Raw genomic sequence first — 26,869 nt, forward strand, 5'->3', positions numbered from 1 at the left:
TGTGCTATCGGGACTGTCTCACCTTCATTAAAGGTGACATATGTAAACCCAACGGCACCAGGTATCACCCTGATGACCAGATGCGTTTTATTGTCCCTAGTGTGTAAATGTTTAACAGCTAAGAGATCAGCTTGTAGATCTCGAAGAATATGTGTATGCTCAATCGCCCAGAATCTACTCGAAAAATTTGGGCGAATCAACTCGTATAAGGGTTTTATACGCGTAGCATAATCAGGAATGTAAGTTCTGCCAAAATTCAGAAACCCCAACAATGACTGGAGCTTCCGAACCGTATTAGGAGGCTGCAATTGAGCACATTTCTCCAAAACATGTGGCGCTAAGCTCTTGCCCTCATTCGACAACTCATATCCCAGGAAAATGACGCTGAGGAAGGCAATCTTCGATTTCTTAAAATTAAACTTATAGCCAATTTCAGCAAACCCCACAACAATGCGTGCTACACGCCTTAGATGTTGCAGAATTACATCGTCTGTCAAATATATGTTATCAACATATGATAACGCTTCAGGGTCCAACTCGTGCAGAATTTCAGTTACACGAGCCGAAAATAGTCCTAGGCTATTCTTATACCCCTGAGGCAAACGACAAAACTTTTTCTGAGAGCCAAACGCACTGAAACTGGTATAGTCCCGACTTTCGGGCGCTATATTTTGGCAGAAAAATCCATTCGAGATATCTAATGTTGTTTTGTATTTTTTACGCACAATATTATTCATAAGCGCTGCGCTGTGTGAATTCTGTATTGCATATGTGTGTGTATGTCCATTTAAGTGTCTGTAATCCACCACTATCCTACATAAAGGGTCCGGTTTAGCAACTGGAAATAAGGGATTATTCATCGGCGAGACACAGGGTTCAATTACACCCTGGTACTCCAATTGTGTAAGAATTTTCCTAACCAATGCCCTTGCCTCAAATTTGATAGGATACTGCGGTTGCGGCTGAGGTTTGCCCTTTATTGGAATTACATGATAAGGTGATTGTCTATCCCACCCCACATTATTTCTATATAGGGCGGGGGCCTGTGCTTGAGCCCATGATTTACTATAGGACTCCGCTAGTTCTGTCGGAACAAGTGGTGAGAACGAAGGTGTAATAACCTCCTCCCCAACCGGACAGTCGCGAACAAAGTCAGGTGGCCAATCTTGTTCGGCCAGCAGAACGTCATACAATTGTACCATATGGTCCCAAAAGATGGCCTGTACAATGCGGTCAATGTCCCCTTCTAATTGCAAAGTTACTTTATATACTCGATCGGGATCAGAGACACGCATATCTGCCGTTTCGACTTGTATGAAGTCATCAGTTGCTTTCACCTCCAGATGCTCTAGAAGACTCCGGCGAACTATTGTGACCTCTGCCGCGCTGTCTAACAGTGCTAACGCCCATGTCTTGTTCGTCAAGAGAACTCTCTTCTTGAGCGGCATGTCTAACTGAGACTGCTGCCACTTTCTTCTTTTTAAATTGTTGCTTTTGTTGGAGCGGTTTCTCTTCCTGTTTAACAGAAACCTCAGTTGAGCGTTGTGACTCCTGTCTCGGTTTCACGTACTCAGTTCTCCGCTCTGACCGCCCACCTCTCTCACTTCTTTTGTCCGAGGAGTCCTGAAAGGAACGAGATTGGCGTGTATCAGTATTTTGATATCTATCAGGCGTTTTCCAATTATCCCTATTCCTGAGATTATACCTATTCTGCGGGGTCTCCGGCTGCGGAGACTGCCCCCCATCTTTCTTAGGTGTCTGTTGCTTTTTCTCCCAGCGCTTCTTAGTACCCTCAGCCTGCTGATTTTTAGCATTATCTTTACTATTTTTACCCTGTAATTGGGGTTTTTGTGGTGTAGCCCCTAGGCTATCACGACCAATACTGGAATATGTTTCTGCTATTATTCTCTGGAGTTCCCGCTCTTAATTAAGTTGCGGAACGTCTCGAAGACGCATACGCACGGCTAACGCCACTGCTTCTCCCTTGAGATTACTCAAAATAATAGAAGAAACTGCGGCAAAACTGCCCATCAGCTGCATGCCTAAATCTAAGGCTGGGGCAGCCCCATATTCATCTTGAATTTGTTTAAGCACTTCCGGTAGATTAGCCAATGTTGGTGTACCGTGTGCTGTAGTGTAGTGCGCGGCAAATACCGTGCCCCAGGTATTACAATGGTCCACTGTGGGAACCATTCCATAAGGCAAACACATCGTCAATATTCTATGTTTATCCTGAGGTCCCGTATGGGGAAACACTGCTTCCAGCGTCTTAATTTTTTGCGCCAGCCAAAATGGAGTTTCCTCACATTTAGCCGGTACCTTACCCATAACTGAGTGTACAGTGGCCGGATTGATACCCGGAACCACTGCCTGTGGGTGTGCCGGAGCAGCACGCGCTGAATTAGTATTTAAAGTCTGCATTACAAACTGAACCAGTCTTCTGTATGTAGTTGCTAAGTCTATATATAAACGACGAACGTCAGCCACTGCCAAGTTAGCAACCGCAGGATATGGTGTATATGAAGCCAATAAAGGCCAGGTAGGACCATCATTACTCAGTGGACCTAACCTAACTTGTGCTACTGTGTGTGGGAGGGCGCCATCAAGCCAATTATGGTGTTCTTGATAAGATAAAGGTATTTCTAAGTATGCATATGCCCTGTACTGACCAGGGACATTTGCAACAGCGTAATCGTGAAAAGTGTTGGTACCCCCATCAACTGCTGGAAATACGACCCAAGAATAAAAAAGTTCTGTCCTATAGGCTGCATGGACGTCCACCACAAATGTGACTGGACCCCCCTGGACCATCAGTCCATGTGCTATCAGATGTCCCGTGAGCGGTTGGCGCATATTAAGCGCTATGTTTACTACTTGAGGATTCGCCATTATAAAATAGCACTATGGCAGAGAAGGCACACCAATAACGGGGTTTTCCTTTCAAAGTTCAAGCTTGAACAACCAACCGCTATTAATAGGATCTACCTATATTGCGGTGGCGGAAGTCCTCAGTGCCACGGACGTCTCCGTATACGGAACCGAGGAGTCAATATATATATATGAGACCGAGAGAGTCAGCCGGACCCGAAAATTAGAGCCATACCAAACGTTGGCGGCACCATTTCGCGTGGGCTCTCATTATCCTAAATGAGACTACTGGATTTCTAGGTAGCAGGATCGTTCACAGTGTGGGGGACTGAGTCGGACCCACTTGGAAGGACCTCTGTCACCCTAAATCCGGTTTTGCTCCGGCTAACTAGCAGTGCCTCATTTCTCCAAAAGGGAAGAGGTGATTAGGCAGCCGAGCGCATGACATCTTTGGAACTTCTCAGGGAAGTCGTGGTCACTCAGATCCAAACCAACTCTCTCATTTACAGTATGATCTCATATACAAATGACAAAGTCAGTGTAAGTTTTATATAATGTTTTAATAAAACGACTGCATTTTAGATATTAAGGCGTGAACCGCAATAACCAGAACCATACAACACAGTAGGATTGAAATAGTCACGAGGAGAGTGAAACATAAGAACAACGCTATCATGGTGTTTAACAATTTCTACTCTCCCTTAGCTAGTTCTATTTCGAGCACAGCATGTTAAGCTTCTAACTTGCCTTTCTGAATCCCTGGGGAGACATCAGCCCTCATACCTGAGCAAAGGCCTGTGATCTGGTTCAGCATCTGCAACAAGGCAGTCAGCGTCTAGTTGTGGTTCCCTGGTCGGAATCTCCCTCTCTCTTGTAATGGGACAAGGAAGTGTTTTTATAACTGACATGTCAGCGTGATCACAAAATGTCCCTACGCAGGAATGCCAAAGACTAAACTCCTACCACGTCTATCGGCAATGTACCAGACTGTATCCTTGACTGAAGCACAGAGTGAACAGGAATGTGTTATGGAGAACTTCAGTGCTGAAGTAGGCTAAACAGTGTGATATGAAATATAAAACAAGACCGTAGAACTGGCTATTTGAAAAATAACAGTACGAAGCCGAATAAAAGCATCTAGAGCAAAGTGCACAGAGGCTCTAGGCTGCGAGCAAAGGAATAAAATACATCCAGGGCAAAATGCACAAAGGCCTAAAGCCCGAAGCTAATGCGCAAAGGATACGTAATACTGACCACACTACAAGAGTTCTGCAGCCCCAAGTGTAAAAAGATTTGACCTCATTTCCAGCAATGGTAAAGTTTGGTTTCATCAGGGTCTTTCCATTTCGAATCGTTCACCGCCAGCAGAGGATGAGAAGTATGATGGACATTCATCAACCTGTGGGAGAATCGTTTGGGCCTGCTCCAAGGAACGTGTGAGTAAATCGTGGTCCTATACCAAAGGGCGGAATCTCATTTGTCACTCTTTAAAATGATATCACGATGTCCCCCTATGAAATATTAGGGCATGGTATGAGTTATTGGAGTGACCTACAAATTAATTGAAAATGAGGTGAGCGTCCATCAATGATTAATACAACTATTGCTGATTCCACCAGGAATGAAAAAACAGGGTATTGCCAGACCCCCAGATTCAACTAAAGTTTATGCAGTCTGATGGGATAAAGTCATTCAGATATACATTCATTGAGGTATCTACATGCCTGCTGTACCACGCCATTTCCTAAATTCATAGAGTTTGGGACTCAAAATAGCTTTTTAGTATGAAATAAGCCCGTTTTTAGAGTATGAAAAACATTCCCCACTCCCAAGAAGTGTTTACTGACTCATAACCAGTCGCATTAAAAGAGTGGGGAAAGGGGCATCCCTCCAAAACTGCAGTTTGTCATTGTATGTATCACTGGCTTGTGACCAACAGTTACTTCCTCTTCAACGGATGTGGTAAATGAAGGACACAGCGGGCAAAGGTAAGCCGTCATTTTTCAGGCTCAGGGTTAGTTAGCTGTAACCCGTGACACACGTAAACACAATGTTCACACTTATGAGAACGTGAGGCCCTGTAGTTCTTTGAGCGGCAAACCGTATTCCGGCGACAGTCACATGAATGAGAGCATTTTAAATAAATGTTTGTTACCGGGGTAGGAAATGAAGACATTCGCCTTTTAGTAGGCAAAAGACTGGGGCTGCGGGGAAAGGGGATTAGCCCCAAATATGAGGGTCTTACATAGTAAGGTCTAGTGTGGCTAAACTTCAATCTTGGGAAGCTTTTATCGCTAAGGTACTTGGACCTCACCGGGCTTCCACATGAAATTACACCTACCTGTCGCACCTTCAATCTTTAGATCATAAGTGCAAAGTGGCGAGTCAATTTGTGGCAAAGTAATACTGATAGTGCCATAGGCCCTGGTGTAGCAAGGAAAATGCCCCTCCCAGACCCTGATGAAACCCCTCCCAGATAGCAAATAAAAAAGAGATATTATTAATTGAAGTGGGCCCCTCACGTCCCTGGGCTCCGTAGCCACTGCACCTGTTGCACTAGGGCTAGTCACTTTCTTGGTTACTGGGGCTGTGCTGTCCAAGTTACCGTAATCTTTCATTTTAAAGACGTGCAGCTGGAGATAGACAGCCCCGCCCTCACAAGGACACTGGCACCTGAGCTGTACTGGTACCACTTAATGGCTCCAGCTTTCCCCACAGTTCTCTCTATCCTTAACATGAAGGCATTATCTTATCTGGGGTCAGTGTACACATACAGACTTGCCTTCTTATCAGGTTTGAAGGAATCTTTGAGACTTGAGAGGACTTTAGAGTCTTGCACCACGTGACTCCGAGAGGTACAGGACTGGCAGCTGCAGTCTTCACTGATTGTGGCAGCTTAAGGTTCCCTCTCCGTTAGTGTCCAGTCCTCCCCACCAGACATGGATTCCAACGAAAAGAGGGCCAATGGTGCCAGGAACAGGAAGAAACAGAAAGGAGCGGCACAGAGGGCCAGCGGGCTGACCCCTAATGGTAGGAGAAGGTTGCCTTTCTAAAACTCAGAATTCCTTGGGTGACAGTGACGGAAAAGGGAGGGTGTAAGCAGACACAGAGAAATGCAGCCTGGTTTTAAATAGACGTTTATCGGCTCAGTCTTGTGGCCTTTTAGCGCAGTATTAACTATTAGGATTGCCCAAATAAATGATATGACTTATTGGAAGTGGAATAATGAAAGTTTGTCAGCACTGACTAACACCTGCAATATGCAGATTGTGCACTTATTTCTGTAACAGATGCATTATCCCACTGAGCTATCTGGTTGGCTGGAGACAACTAATGTTTGACGGAATATCTAGTGAGTTTCAGATAGAGGCGACACCGGAGAAATAGCAGTAATAGCATAGGGTGTTTTTCAACCGTATATGAGCTCAATGCTAGATATTAGTAAATATTAGCCCGACCTAGGTATTCATTTGATCAACTTCAGAAGGTTGTGAGCGTGGGACGCTGGGACTCTCAGATGTGCATCACTTTGCAAGGGACACACAGATCTGCTTGTTTTCTCTGCGTTAAAAGACCGAGTACAGGCAAAGAGAGAATGAACAAGCATTGGCAAAGCCAATAGGTTTCACCACGGCGCGATGTATTGGCTTTGCCTATTTTGTTTTAAAGTCATGTTGTATGACATGGTATGGACTTTTATTGTAGAGTAAGGGCTGTTTTAGTATATTATGATATGGTATGGTTTGTCATTGTATAGTATGGTATAGTTAGGCAGTCCTGTTTCAGTGTTTATTTTTGTGTGGATTTCAGTGGTGTTTTCCAAACCTTTTGAAATTTGAAACCAGTGCTTATCAGAATTTATTCAGCTGCCTAAGTCCCAAAATAGACAAAACTGTTTTTCTAGTGCTAACAAAACCTCATTTTTGGCAGTGATTCATAGAAATCACATATTTCATTTAAAAAGAAAAGTAATGCAGGGTACATAGTGTATTATCATTGGCAGTGTGCCCCATGGACTTATGTTAGACCGAGCTGAGTAAAGAAAGTCTGCATATTGCACTCACACTCACATCTCATTAGCTCTCACACTCACTCTGTCCACAGTCTTTCTGGTTTACAGGACTACCAATGGATTAAAAAGGTTAAGAGTGCTGTATTCAAAAGTTTTTAACAAACACATTTCTGCAACACTGTTTGGGTCCATTTACGTATTCCTTAATTAACATTATGATAGTGTAGAGGTGGCCAACCAAGTCACCAGTACTGTACCTTGCAAAAGCTTTAAAATATTTAGTAACACTGGGTTTATTTGTAGCTGTGCTTTCCAAGGCACCTGAAAGGAAATGTTTTAAGCATGCTTGCCACTTTTTCTGCACTCATTGCCTGACTACTTCAAGGTAGGGTGCTATTGTGTAGCCATTCATAGCTGCCAAGTGTCCTCAAGGGAAATGTCTCACTTGTTGTCAGTCATGACATTTTAACAGATATCACATGGTATTCTACAACTTGAAATTTAGCTGTTACCATTGTAAATATGGGCTCACAAACTCCAGCAGTAAAGCGCCAATGCGTAAAAAGCCTGATTTAACTGAAGGTATCACACATAATTATGGGACACCTTGCAGCTATGAATTTTATGTAGGAAGTCTTGTCATGCTTTCACCGCTATCCCATGCACATGGTGAAAGCACTGTTTTCACAGGTACCTGTCACCACACCTAGTTCTGAGTGTTTAAGGCCTGGGGTGTTTGGCAGTTGAAAAGAGGGCTGATATATCAGAGTTATACCTATTCTGTGTATGCGGGAGAATGTGATAGTACATATTGGTCAAATTTCATATGATATGAGCCATCCATTTCACCAATCAGTGAAATAATTAAACACTGCCAATATTTTACATATGACTTTGATAGCAACAGGTTTTCTACAGTATATACAATTAGATCACACCTACAACAGGCTTCTAAATCATGCACCTTTAATCAAATTTAATCAAGTCACCCAAACTGGAAGAAACAAAAGGAAGAAGAAACAAAATAAATTTAAATTACACTTTTTTTCTCACTTTCCTTTCTTTGACTAGTATTTTGGTTTGTGAGTCTGCAGGTGTTTATTAGTGTTTATATGTTCACACTGATGAGGTCTCTTTCCCTGTCTGTGGGGTTTTATTAGTTATGTTAGGTTTAAACCTAAGACAGTATCGCCTAGATATAGTATGCCATGGCCTGTCATTGTATAGCATATATGGCCCGCACTGTATACAATGGTATGGTATAGTATGGCCTATTATTGTATAGTGCAATGTGGTATGGCTTGTCTTTGCCTAGTATTGAATGGTTTAGTATGGTTTGCTATTGTGTGGTATAGTATGGTATGGCATGGTATGTTTTTGTTTGTCATTGTATAGTATGGTATGGTCTGTCAGTACATACTGTAGTATGGTATTCTATAGTATGACCTGTCACTGTGCAGCACAGTACAGTATGGTATGGCTTGTCATTATTAAATTGTATGATTTGGTATGGCTTGTCATTGTGTAGTGTTGCATGGTATGGAACTGAATGTGATTGTATAGAACGGTGTGAAGAAGCATGGCTGTTATTGTATAGTGTGGTATGACATGTCATTGTATAGTATGGTATAGCATGTTAGTGGTATGGTATGGCTTGTCACTTTATGGTATAGTATGGCATAGCTTGTCATTGTATAGTATGGTATGGTATGGTGTGGTAAGACTTGTTCTTATATAGTATGGTATGGCCTATCATTGTGCAGTATGGCATGGTATGGACTGACGTTGTATAGTGGAGTATGGTGTGGCATATGATTGTGTAGTATGGTATGGTATGATATAGTATGTTAACGTATGGTATGTCCTGACATTTTGCACTTTTGAATGATATGGCCTGTTGTTTTTTGTTTAGTGTGGTGTGGCTTATCCTTGTATTGCATGGTCTGGCTGTCGTATTATATGGTATGGGATGGGCTGTTATTGAATTTTATGGTATGGCCCATCATTGTATGGTATTTTATGGTAGAACGTTTTTTTGTATGCTATATTTTATGGTATTGTGTGGCCTGTGATTGTATAGTTTAGTATGGAATGGTATAGTAAGGTATGAACTATCGTATAGTTCGGCATGGTATGCCTGGCCATTTTAAACTACAGTATATCTTGTGATTGTATGGTATGGTTCGGTATAGCCTGTCATGATATGACATGTCTGACATTGTGTACTATAAAATAATATCGCCTGTTACTGCATATTATGGCCAGTCATTGTATTGTATGGTATGATATGGCTGTCATTGGTATTATATGATATGGTGTGGTATAGTATGTTATTGTCTGGTATGCCCTGTCATTGTGCAGTGCGGTATGGCATATCATTGGACAGTATGGTATGCTATGTGTTATAGTATGGCCTCTCATTGGATAATATAGTATGGCTGTAGGAGGCTGGACTGGCTTGTAGTGAGTACCAAGGGGTACTTACACCTTGCACCAGGCCCAGTTATCCCTTATTAGTGTATAGGGTGTCTAGCAGCTTAGGCTGATAGATAATGGTAGCTTAGCAGAGCAGCTTAGGCTGAACTAGGAGACGAGTGAAGCTCCTACAGTACCACTAGTGTCATATGCACAATATCATAAGAAAACACAATACACAGATATACTAAAAATAAAGGTACTTTATTTTTATGACAATATGCCAAAAGTATCTCAGTGAGTACCCTCAGTATGAGGATAGCAAATATACACAAGATATATGTACACAATACCAAAATATGCAGTAATAGTATTAGAAAACAGTGCAAACAATGTATAGTTACAATAGGATGCAATGGGGACACATAGGGATAGGGGCAACACAAACCATATACTCCAAAAGTGGAATGCGAACCACGAATGGACCCCAAACCTATGTGACCTTGTAGAGGGTCGCTGGAACTGTAAAAAAACAGTTAGGGTTAGAAAAATAGCCCACCCCAAGACCCTGAAAAGTGAGTGCAAAGTGCACTAAAGTTCCCCAAAGGACTTAGAAGTCGTGATAGGGGAATTCTGCAGGAAAGACACAAATCAGCAATGCAACAACGATGGATTTCCAAACGAGGGTACCTGTGGAACAAGGGGACCAAGTCCAAAAGTCACAAGCAAGTCGGAGATGGGCAGATGCCCAGGAAATGCCAGCTGTGGGTGCAAAGAAGCTGCTACTGGACAGTAGAAGCTGAAGATTCTGCAGGAATGACAAGGGCTAGGAACTTCCCCTTTGGAGGACGGATTTCACACGCCGTGGAGAGTCGTGCAGAAGTGTTTTTCTGAAGAAAGACTGCCAACAAGCCTTGCTAGCTGCAAATCGTGCGGTTAGGGTTTTTGGATGCTGCTGTGGCCCAGGAGGGACCAGGATGTCGCCAATTGTGTCTGGGGACAGAGGGGGCGTCGAGCAAGACATGGAGCCCTCTCAGAAGCAGGCAGCACCCGCAGAAGTGCCGGAACAGGCACTACGAAGTGGAGTGAAACAGTGCTCACCCGAAGTCGCACAAAGGAGTCCCACATCGCCGGAGGACAACTTAGGAGGTCGTGCAATGCAGGTTAGAGTGCCGTGGACCCAGGCTGGACTGTGCACAAAGGATTTCTGCCGGAAGTGCACGGAGGCCGGAGTAGCTGCAAAAGTCGCGGTTCCCAGCAATGCAGTCTGGCGTGGGGAGGCAAGGACTTACCTCCACCAAACTTGGACTGAAGAGTCACTGGACTGTGGGAGTCACTTGGACAGAGTTGCTGGATTCAAGGGACCTCGCTCGTCGTGCTGAGAGGAGACCCAGGGTACCAGTGATGCAGTTCTTTGGTGCCTGCGGTTGCAGGGGGACGATTCCGTCGACCCACTGGAGATTTCTTCGGAGCTTCTAGTGCCGAGAGGAGGCAGACTACCCCCACAGCATGCACCACCAGGAAAGCAGTCGAGAAGGCGGCAGGATCAGCGTTACAGAGTTGCAGTAGTCGTCTTCGCTACTTTGTTGCAGTTTTGCAGGCTTCCAGCGCGGTCAGCAGTTGATTCCTTGGCAGAAGGTGAAGAGAGAGATGCAGAGGAACTCTGATGAGCTCTTGCATTCGTTATCTAAGGAATCCCCAAAGACAGAGACCCTAAATAGCCAGAAAAGAGGGTTTGGCTACTTAGGAGAGAGGATAGGCTAGCAACACCTGAAGGAGCCTATCAGAAGGAGTCTCTGACGTCACCTGCTGGCACTGGCCATTCAGAGCAGTCCAGTGTGCCAGCAGCACCTCTGTTTCCAAGATGGCAGAGGTCTGGAGCACACTGGAGGAGCTCTGGGCACCTCCCAGGGGAGGTGCAGGTCAGGGGAGTGGTCACTCCCCTTTCCTTTGTCCAGTTTCGCGCCAGAGCAGGGCTGAGGGGTCCCTGAACCGGTGTAGACTGGCTTATGCAGAAATGGGCACCATGTGTGCCCATGAAAGCATTTCCAGAGGCTGGGGGAGGCTACTCCTCCCCTGCCTTCACACCATTTTCCAAAGGGAGAGGGTGTAACACCCTCTGTCAGAGGAAGTCCTTTGTTCTGCCATCCTGGGCCAAGCCTGGCTGGACCCCAGGAGGGCAGAAACCTGTCTGAGTGGTTGGCAGCAGCAGCAGCTGCAGTGAAACCCCGGGAAAGGCAGTTTGGCAGTACCCAGGTCTGAGCTACAGACCTGTGGGATCATGGGATTGTGCCAACTATGCCAGGATGGCATAGAGGGGGCAATTCCATGATCATAGACATGTTACATGGCCATATTCGGAGTTACCATTGTGAAGCTACATATAGGTAGTGACCTATATGTAGTGCACGCGTGTAATGGTGTCCCCGCACTCACAAAGTCCGGGGAATTGGCCCTGAACAATGTGGGGGCACCTTGGCTAGTGCCAGGGTGCCCACACACTAAGTAACTTAGCACCCATCCTTTACCAGGTAAAGGTTAGACATATAGGTGACTTATAAGTTACTTAAGTGCAGTGTAAAATGGCTGTGAAATAACGTGGACGTTATTTCACTCAGGCTGCAGTGGCAGGCCTGTGTAAGAATTGTCAGAGCTCCCTATGGGTGGCAAAAGAAATGCTGCAGCCCATAGGGATCTCCTGGAACCCCAATACCCTGGGTACCTCAGTACCATATACTAGGGAATTATAAGGGTGTTCCAGTAAGCCAATGTAAATTGGTAAAATTGGTCACTAGCCTGTTAGTGACAATTTGAAAGAAATGAGAGAGCATAACCACTGAGGTTCTGATTAGCAGAGCCTCAGTGAGACAGTTAGTCATAACACAGGTAACACATTCAGGCACACTTATGAGCACTGGGGCCCTGGCTGGCAGGGTCCCAGTGACACATACAACTAAAACAACATATATACAGTGAAAAATGGGAGTAACATGCCAGGCAAGATGGTACTTTCCTACGCAACCCCCCCCCAAACGAAGGACAATAAGACTAGCCATGACCTGATGAGTCTTCATTGTCTAAGTGGAAATATCTGGAGAGTCCATCTGCATTGGAGTGGCTACTCCCAGGTCTATGTTCCACTGTATAGTCCATTCCCTGTAGGGATATGGACCACCTCAATAATTTAGGATTTTCACCTTTCATTTGTTTTAGCCAAAGTAGAGGTTTGTGGTCTGTCTGAACAATGAAGTGAGTGCCAAACAGGTATGGCCTCAACTTCTTCAGAGCCCAGACCACAGCAAAGGCCTCCCTCTCCATGGCAGACCAACACTTTTCTCTAGAGGTCAACCTCCTTCTAATAAAAGCAACAGGTTGATCCTGGCCCTCAGAATTAAGTTGTGATAGGACTGCCCCTACTCCTAATTCAGATGCATCAGTTTGGACATAGAATTTTTTAGAGTAACAAGGGCTTTTCAGGACAGGTGCAGAGCACATGGCCTGCTTCAGCTCCTCAAAAGCTTTCTGACAGCTAGCTGTCCATAATACCTTCTTAGGCATTTTCTTGGATGTGAGGTCATTAAGAGGCGCTGCAATGGAGCCATAGTTCTTAATGAACCTCCTGTAATACCCAGTGAGGCCTAGGAAGGCTCTCACCTGAGTCTGAGTAGTAGGGGGAACCCAATCTATAATAGTTTGGATTTTCCCCTGAAGTGGTGCAATCTGTTCCCCACCAACAAGGTGTCCCAGATAAACCACCTTCCCCTGCCCGATCTGGCACATTGAAGCCTTGATAGTGGGGCCTGCCTTTTGCAGGGCCTCCAAAACTTTCCATAGGTGGACCAGGTGATCATCCCAGCTGGAGCTAAAGACAGCGATATCGTCCAGATATGCTGCACTAAAAGCTTCCAGCCCTTGCAGGACTGTGTTCACCAACCTCTGAAAAGTGGCAGGTGCATTTTTCAATCCAAAAGGCATTACTGTGAATTGGTAATGGCCTCCAATGATTGAAAATGCAGTTTTTGCTTTTGCATCTTCTGATAATTTGATCTGCCAATACCCTGCAGTCAAGTCAAAAGTGCTTAGATACTTGGCAGATGCCAGTGTATCTATGAGCTCATCTGCCCTTGGTATAGGGTGAGCATCAGTTTTGGTTACCTGGTTGAGACCTCTGTAGTCAACACAAAACCGCATTTCCTTCTTTCCATCTTTGGAATGAGGTTTTGGTACAAGTACCACAGGAGAAGCCCATGGACTTTCAGAGTGCTCAACCACTCCCAGTTCTAACATTTTCTGCACTTCTTGCTTTATGCAGTCTCTGACATGGTCAGGCTGCCTATAGATTTTACTTTTGACAGGCAAGCTGTCTCCAGTATCTATAGTGTGCTCACACCAATAAGTGGTACCTGGCACAGTAGAGAAGAGTTCAGAAAACTGACCCAGGAGATTTATGCAATGGTCTTTCTGCTCAGCAGTAAGACAATCAGCCAAAACTACACCTTCCACTAGAGCATCTTGTTCTGTGGAAGAGAAGAGATCAGGGAGAGGGTCACTCTCTTCTTCCTGTCCCTCATCAGTTGCCATGAGCAGGGTGAGATCAGCCCTGTCATAGTAGGGTTTCAGGCGATTGACATGGAGCACCCTAAGGGGACTCCTGGCAGTGCCTAAGTCAACTAAGTAGGTGACTTCACCCTTTTTCTCAACAATTGTGTGGGGTCCACTCCATTTATCTTGGAGTGCTCTTGGGGCCAGAGGCTCCAAGACCCACACTTTCTGCCCTGGTTGGTACTGAACCAAAACAGCCTTCTGGTCATGCCATTGCTTCTGGAGCTCTTGGCTGGCATGAAGGTTTTTACTGGCCTTTTTCATGTATTCAGCCATCCTTGATCTGAGGCCAAGTACATAATCCACTATATCTTGCTTTGGAGCTTTTAAAGGTTGTTCCCAACCCTCCTTGACAAGTGTTAGTGGACCCCTCACAGGGTGTCCAAAGAGGAGTTCAAAGGGGCTGAAGCCCACTCCTTTCTGAGGTACCTCCCTGTAGGCAAAAAGGAGGCATGGTAAAAGGATATCCCATCTCCTGCGGAGTTTTTCAGGGAGTCCCATAATCATGCCTTTGAGAGTTTTGTTAAATCTCTCCACCAGTCCATTTGTTTGTGGATGATAGGGTGTAGTGAACTTGTATGTCACACCACACTCCTTCCACATGGCCTTTAAGTAAGCAGACATGAAATGCTTCCCCTGTCTGATACCACCTCTTTTGGGAAGCCCACCCTGGAAAATATTCCCAGGATGGCCTTTGCCACTGTAGGTGCTGTAGTGGTCCTTAGAGGAATAGCTTCAGGATATCTTGTGGCATGGTCCACTACCACCAAGATAAACCTATTGCCTGAAGCAGTAGGAGGGTCAAGGGGGCCAACTATGTCAACCCCTACCCTTTCAAAGGGAACCCCAACCACAGGCAGTGGAATAAGGGGTGCCTTTGGAGTGCCACCTGTCTTGCCACTGGCTTGACAGGTTTCACAGGACTTGCAAAATTCTTTTGTGTCCTCTGACATTCTAGGCCAATGAAACAAGGGAACAAGTCTGTCCCAAGTTTTCATTTGTCCCAAATGTCCAGCTAGGGGAATGTCGTGGGCTAGAGTTAGGAGGAACTTTCTGTACTCCTGAGGAATCACTAACCTCCTGGCAGTTCCAGGTTTAGGATCCCTTGCTTCAGTGTACAAGAGGTTGTCCTCCCAGTAAACTCTGTGAGAGTCACTGACATCCCCATTAGCTTGTTTGACAGCTTGCTGTCTTAGACCCTCTAGTGTGGGACAGGTTTGCTGTTCCACACTCAGCTCCTCCCTGGCAGGCCCCCCTTCACCCAAAAGCTCAGCAGTGTCTGCTTCCAGCTCCTCTGGTGTAGGTTCTGCACAGGGTGGAAATTCTTCTTCCTCAGAAGAAGAATCCACTGTAGAGGGAGGGATAGTAGGTAGTGCTTTACTTCTACTAGCCCTAGCTTTAGGGAGCACTTGGTCCATTGTTCCAGGATCCAAGTTACCCTGTCCTTTTTGCTTTTTGGCCTGAGCCCTGGTTAAAGCAAAAATATGCCCTGGGATGCCCAGCATTGCTGCATGGGCCTCCAACTCCACATCTGACCAAGCTGATGTCTCCAAATCATTTCCTAGTAGACAGTCTACAGGTAAATCTGAGGCTACCACAACTTTCTTTGGACCAGTAACCCCCCCCAGTTGAGATTTACAACAGCCATGGGGTGGCTAAGTGTGTTGTTGTGAGCATCGGTTACTTGGTACTGGTGACCAAGTAGGTGTTGTTCAGGATGGACCAGTTTCTCTATTACCATAGTAACACTGGCACCAGTGTCCCTGTAGGCCTGAACCTCAACACCATTTATTAGGGGTAGCTGCTTGTACTTATCCATGTTAAGGGGACAAGCAACTAAGGTGGCTAAATCAATAGCCCCCTCAGAGACTAACACAGCCTCTGTGGTCTCCCTAACAAGACCAACCCCAACTAAGTTACCAAAAGTGAGCCCAGCTACTCCCTTTGATTGGCTATTAGTAGGTTTGCTCCCACCACCACTGCTATTAGTAGGGACACTAGGTGTAGCAGTAGGGGTTGTAGTGGTAGGAGGCTTGGTGCTTTTCTTTGGACAACTGGGATCTGTTGTCCAATGGCCTTTTATTTTACATAAATAGCACCATGGTTTCTTTTCTTTGTTTTGATTAGAAGAGGATTTGGGCCCACCACCTCCACCAGAGTGTTTTTGTGGGCCTGATGAAGACTCATTTTTAGATTTGTCCCCACCCTTGTCAGAAGACTTACCATCCTTCTTCTTGTTGCCATCTTTGTCACCCCCTGTATGAACTTTTCTGTTCGCCCTTGTTCTGACCCATTTGTCTGCCTTCTTTCCCAATTCTTGGGGAGAGGTCAGATCAGAGTCCACTAGGTACAGGTGCAACAAATCAGACACACAGTTATTAAGTATATGCTCTCTCAGGATCAAGTTATACAGGCTTTCATAATCAGTAACTTTACTGCCATGTAACCACCCCTCCAAGGCCTTCACTGAATGGTCAACAAAATCAACCCAGTCTTGTGAAGACTCCTTTTTGGTCTCTCTGAACTTCATCCTGTACTGTTCAGTGGTTAAGCCATAACCATCCAGGAGTGCATTCTTAAGAACTGCAAAATTATTGGCATCACTTTCTTTTACAGTAAGGAGCCTATCCCTACCCTTTCCACTAAATGATAGCCATAGGATAGCAGCCCACTGCCTTTGAGGGACATCCTGTACTACACAGGCCCTCTCAAGTGCAGCAAACCACTTGTTAATGTCATCCCCCTCCTTATAAGGGGGAACTATCTTGTGCAGATTCCTGGAATCATGCTCTTTTGCAGGATGACTATGGGGAATACTGCTGCTGCCACCATGGGTTTCTAAACCCAACTTCTGTCTTTCTTTCTCTAGTTCTAAGGACTGTCTATCCAAATCCAGCTGTTGCTTCTTGAGCTTCAGTCTGGTTTGTTCCACTCTCAATTTATTGAGCTCCCTTTCTAACAATCTGTCATCAGGGTGGGTGGGAGGGACATGTCTAGAAACAGAAGTATGATGTGAAAGGACAGAAGGAGACCTGTCCCTAACAGAAGGCACCCTAACAGCTTGGCTCACAGAAACAGCACTTCTACTATGATGAGAAGGAATACTCTTACTGAGATGTGAGACCACACTATATGTATGATTTGACTCAACATTAGTTCCAACTATGCTAGGTTGTCTGCTAGGGGGCAGGCTTGGAAGTTTCCCTCCCACTTCTTTAGCTAGGGGAGCCCCAGGGTCAGAGTGGGAACCATCAGCTAACTTTTCAACAGGAGTGCCAGCTGTGGCCTTATCCTGTTCAATAAGCATATTCACTAACAGTTCTCTAGAAGGATTCTTCCTTAAACTTAAACCTCTATCTATGCAGAGACTCCTTGCTTCTTTCCAGCTAAGGTTATCATAGGCAAGTTTGGACAGATCAACAGTTTGGCCTGTGCCAGACATTTTAGACAGTGTTTAAGTGACAGAAAAAGTGAAGAAAAAGTTTTTCAGAACTTTTAGAAAGACAGAAAAAAACTTTTTTAAGTTTTTAAGAACTTTTTAGAAAGTTAGAGGTACTTTTCAGCACTTTAGAAAAGAAGTGAGAAAAGAAATGCAAAACATTTTGGTTAGGTGTACATACACTGAACTTGTTTTGTATATTTTTCTCTTATGAAAAGTACAATGACAAAAGTGGTAAGTAGTTACAGAGCACTTATCCCACCACTGCACAACCAATGTAGGAAGCTGGACTGGCTTGTAGTGAGTACCAAGGGGTACTTACACCTTGCACCAGGCCCAGTTATCCCTTATTAGTGTATAGGGTGTCTAACAGCTTAGGCTGATAGATAATGGTAGCTTAGCAGAGCAGCTTAGGCTGAACTAGGAGACGAGTGAAGCTCCTACAGTACCACTAGTGTCATATGCACAATATCATAAGAAAACACAATACACAGATATACTAAAAATAAAGGTACTTTATTTTTATGACAATATGCCAAAAGTATCTCAGTGAGTACCCTCAGTATGAGGATAGCAAATATACACAAGATATATGTACACAATACCAAAATATGCAGTAATAGTTTTAGAAAACAGTGCAAACAATGTATAGTTACAATAGGATGCAATGGGGACACATAGGGATAGGGGCAACACAAACCGTATACTCCAAAAGTGGAATGCGAACCACGAATGGACCCCAAACCTATGTGAACTTGTAGAGGGTCGCTGGGACTGTAAGAAAACAGTTACGGTTAGAAAAATAGCCCACCCCAAGACCCTGAAAAGTGAGTGCAAAGTGCACTAAAGTTCCCCAAAGGACTTAGAAGTCGTGATAGGGGAATTCTGCAGGAAAGACACAAATCAGCAATGCAACAACGATGGATTTCCAAACAAGGGTACCTGTGGAACAAGGGGACCAAGTCCAAAAGTCACAAGCAAGTCGGAGATGGGCAGATGCCCAGGAAATGCCAGCTGTGGGTGCAAAGAAGCTGCTACTGGACAGTAGAAGCTGAAGATTCTGCAGGAACGCCAAGGGCTAGGAACTTCCCCTTTGGAGGACGGATCCCTCACGCCGTGGAGAGTTGTACAGAAGTGTTTTCCTGAAGAAAGACTGCCAACAAGCCTTGCTAGCTGCAAATCATGCGGTTAGGGTTTTTGGATGCTGCTGTGGCCCAGGAGGGACCAGGATGTCGCCAATTGCGTCTGGGGACAGAGGGGGCGTCGAGCAAGACAAGGAGCCCTCTCAGAAGCAAGCAGCACACGCAGAAGTGCCGGAACAGGCACTACAAAGTGGAGTGAAACAGTGCTCACCCGAAGTCGCACAAAGGAGTCCCACATCACCGGAGGACAACTTAGGAGGTCGTGCAATGCAGGTTAGAGTGCCGTGGACCCAGGCTGGACTGTGCACAAAGGATTTCCATCGGAAGTGCACGGAGGCCGGAGTAGCTGCAAAAGTCGCGGTTCCCAGCAATGCAGTCTGGCTTGGGGAGGCAAGGACTTACTTCCACCAAACTTAGACTGAAGAGTCACTGGACTGTGGGAGTCACTTGGACAGAGTTGCTGGATTCAAGGGACCTCGCTCGTTGTGCTGAGAGGAGACCCAGGGTACCGGTGATGCAGTTCTTTGGTGCCTGCGGTTGCAGGGGGACGATTCCGTCGACCCACGGGAGATTTCTTCGGAGCTTCTAGTGCAGAGAGGAGGCAGACTACCCCCACAGCAAGCACCACCAGGAAAGCAGTCGAGAAGGCGGCAGGATCAGCGTTACAGAGTTGCAGTAGTCGTCTTCGCTACTTTGTTGCAGTTTTGCAGGCTTCCAGCGCGGTCAGCAGTCGATTCCTTGGCAGAAGGTGAAGAGAGAGATGCAGAGGAACTCTGATGAGTTCTTGCATTCGTTATCTACGGAATCCCCAAAGACAGAGACCCTAAATAGCCAGAAAAGAGGGTTTGGCTACTTAGGAGAGAGGATAGGCTAGCAACACCTGAAGGAGCCTATCAGAAGGAGTCTCTGACGTCACCTGCTGGCACTGGCCACTCAGAGCAGTCCAGTGTGCCAGCAGCACCTCTGTTTCCAAGATGGCAGAGGTCTGGAGCACACTGGAGGAGCTCTGGGCACCTCCCAGGGGAGGTGCAGGTCAGGGGAGTGGTCACTCCCCTTTCCTTTGTCCGGTTTCGCGCCAGAGCAGGGCTGAGGGGTCCCTGAACCGTTGTAGACTGGCTTATGCAGAAATGGGCACCATGTGTGCCCATGAAAGCATTTCCAGAGGCTGGGGGAGGCTACTCCTCCCCTGCCTTCACACCATTTTCCAAAGGGAGAGGGTGTAACACCCTCTCTCAGAGGAAGTCCTTTGTTCTGCCATCCTGGGCCAAGCCTGGCTGGACCCCAGGAGGGCAGAAACCTGTCTGAGGGGTTGGCAGCAGCAGCAGCTGCAGTGAAACCCCGGGAAAGGCAGTTTGGCAGTACCCAGGTCTGAGCTACAGACCTGTGGGATCATGGGATTGTGCCAACTATGCCAGGATGGCATAGAGGGGGCATTTCCATGATCATAGACATGTTACATGGCCATATTCGGAGTTACCATTGTGAAGCTACATATAGGTAGTGACCTATATGTAGTGCACGCGTGTAATGGTGTCCCCGCACTCACAAAGTCCGGGGAATTGGCCCTGAACAATGTGGGGGCACCTTGGCTAGTGCCAGGGTGCCCACACACTAAGTAACTTAGCACCCAACCTTTACCAGGTAAAGGTTAGACATAAAGGTGACTTATAAGTTACTTAAGTGCAGTGTAAAATGGCTATGAAATAACGTGGACGTTATTTCACTCAGGCTGCAGTGGCAGGCCTGTGTAAGAATTGTCAGAGCTCCCTATGGGTGGCAAAAGAAATGCTGCAGCCCATAGGGATCTCCTGGAACCCCAATACCCTGGGTACCTCAGTACCATATACTAGGGAATTATAAGGGTGTTCCAGTAAGCCAATGTAAATTGGTAAAATTGGTCACTAGCCTGTTAGTGACAATTTGAAAGAAATGAGAGAGCATAACCACTGAGGTTCTGATTAGCAGAGCCTCAGTGAGACAGTTAGTCATAACACAGGTAACACATTCAGGCACACTTATGAGCACTGGGGCCCTGGCTGGCAGGGTCCCAGTGACATATACAACTAAAACAACATATATACAGTGAAAAATGGGGGTAACATGCCAGGCAAGATGGTACTTTCCTACAATGGCATGCACACACACACATATATATGTGTGTGTGTATATGTGTATATATATATATATATATATACATATACATACATGTATACATATATATATATATATATATATATATATATATACACAATATCCGTCGCCTCCTGTTTTACGTCCATTACAACACACTAAGAAACAGGCCATGGCTCCAATCTACACAATGTGTTTATTTCAAATCATTTCCAGCAGCAAAAATACAGTCCAATGCGTTTTGGAGACCACGCTTCTTGCTCACGGATTAGGTTATACCTTTTCATTTCCAAATAAATACCACATGTGATACTAAAGTGCTAAATAAACATAAACAAAGGACTTTTAAACAGTGTTCTAAATATCGGAAAACATGTCGGCCATTTTTTAACATTGCAACTTACTCAAGCATACACAATTTTCAGATTTTATCATCTTATTTAACCTTCTTAAACACATCTTGCCTCTTTCTTTCCAATTGTGATAATTAGATAACCTAACTTATTGAAATTATACCATCCAGATGGAAAACTATTACCGCCGGAGTGGGAATCCATTACCAACCATTTTTTACTTCAGACATAACATACTATATTGCATGTCATTTAATACATGTTCACATAGCTTTTAGTGATATATTTCCACTGCCATGGTTTATTTATAATTCAATAATCGAAAAATATAATAAGCAAACAATTTTGCTCTAGTTGGCTAATATTGCAATCGGCTTCAAATACTATAAGAAAGATGATAAACTGTATAATACCGCTCTCATGATATCTTTCATATTTTTACCTCCCTAAAGCCCAGCTGGACTAGATACATTAGGCTTTCTTGTGTTCCTTTTTCCATTATTTGGCCTGATTCATTCCTTTAAAAAAAATAAACAATATAATAACGTGAATCTCTTGAAAAAATACATTGTCTGCCACCTTATACATTTTGGCCCTCATTGTAAGTTTAGCGGGCGGCGGAGGCCGCCCACCAAACTCGTACCGCCATCTCACCACTGGCCCTGCAGTGAACAGGGCCTTAACATTGATGCCAGCTCAAAATCGAGCTGGCGGCAATGTGACTGTGCGGCGGGTGCCGCCGCACCTGTTGCACTTTCCACTGCCTGTAATTCGGGCAGTGGAAAGCGCAACAGGGCTGTCCATGGGGGCCCCTGCACTGCCCATGCCAAGTGCATGGGCAGTGTAGGAGCCCCCATGGGGCCCCTGGCACCCCCTTTTCACCAGCCTTTGCATGGCGGGGCAACCACCATACAAAGGCTGGCAGAAAGGGGACTCGTAATCCCCGAGGCAGCGCTGCAAGCAGTGATGTCCTGGTGGATTGAGACCACCGAGACCACCAGGCGACAGCGGTGCTGGCGGTCCAACCATGGCAGCTTAGCCACAGTCGTAATGTGGCAGTCCGACCGCCACCGCGAGTCTGAAGACCGCCAGAGTCAGAATGAGGGCCCTAATCCTAAAAACAGAAATCACCCTAACATTATCAAAAACTAAGGAGGACCTCCCTACAAATTGATGAAACATACTTTCATAATAACCATAACCTAAGGAACAATAAAGTTTGCCTGTCTACCAATCAGCCTAGATGAAATGACAATTCCCCATCCATATTTAATCCTCCTGGATATAAAGTCCTACACTTGATGATGAGTTTAGACTCCAATCTTCTCAATTCCTGCACTCTGTAACCTCCTATAGTACATTTTGGAATGCTGTCTAACACACAGAACCTTAATAAACATTTTTTTTCTGATGGTATAGTTATGCCTGGCAATGGGATATTGTTTGTCCTCATTAGTTATGACTCTCATGTCCTCAAGCACTCTTTTTTTGGGCTCTGTGAATTTTGCTTCCAAGATATTATTTTTCACATGGACAACATTCCGAATTGCAAGTGAGGTGATTCTTCATTGCATATGGTCGACTTTCCTTTGACAATTTGATTGACTTACAACTAGTACTATATTCATGTGCTTTACATGTGCCACATGTATAAATGCCCTTTATTGTTGGTTGTTTGTTACTCTCATTTGATTCAACTAAACTCTCACAAAATGTATCGTTTAAAGATGTGCATCTCCTAAAGGTGATTTGTGGTCCATCTCCAATATGTTTAACCAAATGTTTTTCTGTCTTAAGTATCTCTTTTTACTTCCCATGCCTGACTGTGAAAAGAAGAAATACATCTCACTGCTTGAAACTCTTCACTCTGCTTAACCTTGGGGGTTGACAACCTCTCTCTACTGGCAGCCTTATCATTTTTACATGCCTGCTTAATGGTCTTTGGAGAATATCCTATTTCAATAATTCTTAATCTCATTGTTTCCATTTCAATTTGAAAATCCTTCTCCAAACTACAATTTCTCTTTGCTCCAAGTAATTACCCATATGGAATGCTTTCTATCAAAGTCCTGGGGTGATAGCTCCCTGCATGAAGCAGGCTGTTCCCTGCTGTCTCTTTTCTGAAAAGATGACTTTATATTTTGTTGTTATGGACCTCCAATTGTAAATCCAGAAACTCTAATTTAGTTGGATGTATATGGCTAGTAAATGTCAAATTAAGTGGATTGTCATTTAATATATTCACAAATTCATGGGCCTCCTTTGTGTTGCCTCTCAAGATATAGAAAATATCATCTATATAGGGACCCAGACGGATGTTATAGACAACCTGCTCCTCCCACCAGCCAAGGTACAGACCTGCATAACTGGGGGCAAAGTAGGTCCCCATCGCTGTTCCCTGGGTTTGCCTATAGATGTCCCTAACAAAAATGAAAAATTTGTTGGTCAAACATCCATGCATCATCTACAAAAGCATCTCAGTATGAGTAATACAACCATTGACTCATTCACAATTTGTGGCATGAAGATTGATTTAAGTTTGAAACCACCTGACCCTCCAAGGTCTAAATCCAAATCCATACCTTTATTCATCAAACTTGAAATGAGATCCTCTATCCAATTCTCATCACCTACTAATTACCCCATTGTATGAGGATATTAATATCTCCTATTTCTAAATTGGATGGCATTATCTTGTTTACAATACTCTTCCCAGAGGCTTTCGTAGCATACCAATACCTCAGTTTCAATTTTCTGATGAAATGAAATAGATAATTTCGAGTAGTAGTACTGTAATCAAGAAATGCTCTTGGACAAGAAGAAAGGCCTAAAGATAAAACGTCATTCTGAAATTTTGTAAGAACTACATCCGCTACATTTACCACAGTTTTCCTATCCATTAAAATATATACACTATACTACATATATGTGTGTGTGTGTGTATATATATACACACACACATATTTAACATATATATTTATAATATATATATATAAAATATATGTGTTTGTGTGTGTGTATAAATATATATATGTATATGTGTGTGTGTGTCATAAAAGTAATATTGAAATAAAAGTGCTAAAACATGTCTGCTTTACATGCACAGACAATGGTAGGACCCAGATAACACCTGGGGACTGAAAAGAACTGAAACTGAAAGGTGCCTCTAGTGACTGGGCATTTGTGTTTCCCCAGTTTGCACCAACACATACACAAATGTACTAGTGTACTACACTCATATCTCTTGCGAAGGGGGTTCTACTCTTTACCACAGCTGTGTCACTTGAACACACTCAACCTGCATATCTACACATTATGTAGCTTGATACTACAATCTTTTCCCAGCACAACTACCTAGACTCCATATGGGGTTCAAAGGAAATGCTCACACATTACAATCTTTAACATAAACTGTAATTCCCAAACAGAGGTCAATTTACAAGGAAACTTACTAACTCAACACTTCCATTGCCATTAAGATCCAGACGACATGTCAATGGGCAAGAATCGTCAAAACAAATTGTTCCCCAATGTAATAAACCTCACAGTGAGTGGGAAGCAAGGCACATTTCTTAGGAGTAGTACATACAATAATATGAACTCACCGAATGCTAAATAATCCCACTGAATAACTAATTGAAAGTTATATTTTAACATAGCAATTAGACAAATGCTAGGCAGTCGATGTTTTGACTTTCCATGACTTCAGGATACAGTATACCTTTGACCAACAAAGTTTCATTTCTATCTCCAATATCCTTGGAAATAGTTAAACTTCTGTTTGCAAGTTAACCAAGAGGCATTGGGTGGTCTTTTTTCAACACCTCTAGACATGTCTCAATCTAACATCAGCTTGCGACCCTCTTTCATGATGTCAAAGTCTACATAGCCAGTGCCTCGTTCCACCAAGGTCTGGAATCCAAGACATTAGTAAGTCATTTGTGAGGCTCTTTCACGAGCGAATTGCAGTGCTGTTACTGTGTTTGTGCAAATGGGGGAAAGAAAAATACACAGTCATTAAAGCCACCTTTCAGTTTGTTGTTTTCAGTCTACAGGTGTTATCTGGATCCTACTGATGTGCGGGCATGTAGAGCAGACATGTTTTCGTACTTTTATTTCAATATTAATTTGATCACACACACACACACACACACACACACACACACATATATATATATATATACATATATACATACTAAGGTCACCTAGGACCTAGTTTCCTTAGGAAAAGCATTTATTGTTGTGTCAATAACTTTGGCGCTGTTTGAAAACTCTTCATGAAATTTTCAAAACTAATATAAGAGTCGCTTCAATTGCTGTTTCAAACGTTTCGGGGTCATTCGTCAAGCGGTGGCAGAGAGGGTCCAAAACCTGTTTTCGCCATGCAATTTCCTATATGGATTTTGAACATGAATACATCCCGAACCGCTGGTTGGAATACACCAAATTAACAGAAAGCTAGCTTTTGGTCCACAAAGTGTGTTTTTTGTGATTTGGTGTAAATCCTTTCAGTGGTTTTAGAGATAATAAAGGAAAAAGAAATATAGATATCTAGGGTCGTGGACGTTCTGTGGATCCTGGTGATCTCATGCTCAGATCTGATTGGCTGCCAACACTTCAATCAGGAACTTTCGGCAGCGATTTTGGGGCTCAGCTTCAGCCGAGTGCCGAACAAAATGATGAAAAAAAAATAAACTGGTTCAGGGTAGGAATACCCAAACCCCCTAACTTTGATGCTGGGGCCCTCCTGGGACCCTGCCAGGGCAAAAAAGCATTTTAAAAACTTTTCAGCAAAATTCGTGAGGATCAGTGAATCTGCCAAAAATGAAACAAAAAAACAAGTATGTTAGTGCATGGAGCCCCCCTCCTTTTGCCCATAGAGCACTGGGGACCGCGAATCCCCGGGGCTAAACATGGAAGGAGTGATTGTGGGGACCCCCAGGGCCGCAGGGATCACGACCTTCCCAGGGCTATTTGGATTATTTGAATGGGGGGGCGGCTTCCAAGCCACATAAAGCTAAGCGACCACCACCTCCCCGGAATCGGCCTGTGCACAACAAAGCCATTAATGGCCCTGGGGACCACCACTACCAAGGGCCGGTTCCTGCTATCTCCCGAGGTACCCACCTTCAGGAGATAGCTGTTTGCTTTTGCTTTGCAGGAGGTGTGACAGCTCCCGCCAAGTGAGAGCAAACTAACTTTGCTCCCAGCAAGGAAGAGCGTGAAAACGGCTCCCGCTTGTTGGGAGCAGAGTTTTCATCTGTTTCCCCGCCTGCTGTCATGCGGGCAGGGAAACAAATGGAAAATTGTTCCCGCATGCAGGGAGCAGCATATTTAGAATCTCCCTTCATGTGGGAACCATGCCGGCTCCCCCAGGAGGAGGGGAGCTGGCTGGGACAGCGGGGGCACCCTCAAGGCCCCCACGGTCCCCATCAGCATGATGGGCCGCTTACTAAAAGGGCCCTGAGCACTTCTGTAAAGTACAAATCATTCTAACTTCTTGTGCATGGCCAAGGGAAAGCAAGCATGTTTTCACTGCAGTTCCACCTTGAAAAGTTATGTGACATCCTTGATAGAGGTGTTTGCATCTTTGCTCTTTTGAACACAATACCTTATGAAATGATACTACGAGAAAGTAAAATGGCATAGAAGCCCCACCCCTTTGGCCCTTTCCCATATACATTAGTGACATGCAACGTCTTCCCACTGTTTTTCAGGGGTGATGGACAGCTCACCAAAAGGAACCCTCAGTGCGTTTCCTGCCTATTTTGAAGTCTCATTCTTGATGCACAGGATTATGATCACTTCGACACTAAACAAAGAAGCACTTTCTGTGTGGCGTGGGGTTGGGTGGTTATAGGGTGTTGGCCAAAGACCGTGCATGGCATGGAGTAGGGTGGTTATAGGG

The 26,869-nt window shown here is 44.6% G+C and overlaps 1 protein-coding gene across 1 annotated transcript in view; it reads left to right on the forward strand.

Moving 5' to 3' along the window:
• The first annotated feature begins 5,732 nt into the window (after positions 1-5,732).
• The window catches only part of SOAT2 (sterol O-acyltransferase 2), a 608,478-nt gene continuing 587,341 nt past the window's right edge, over positions 5,733-26,869 (forward strand). Inside the window, exon 1 of the mRNA XM_069230936.1 lies at positions 5,733-5,898. Within this exon, the coding sequence (XP_069087037.1) occupies positions 5,808-5,898 (91 nt within the window). The 5' untranslated portion in view covers positions 5,733-5,807. The remainder of the gene's footprint in view (positions 5,899-26,869) is intronic.

This window comes from Pleurodeles waltl, chromosome 4_2 (genome assembly GCF_031143425.1).
Source record: "Pleurodeles waltl isolate 20211129_DDA chromosome 4_2, aPleWal1.hap1.20221129, whole genome shotgun sequence".
Lineage (NCBI taxonomy): Eukaryota > Metazoa > Chordata > Amphibia > Caudata > Salamandridae > Pleurodeles > Pleurodeles waltl.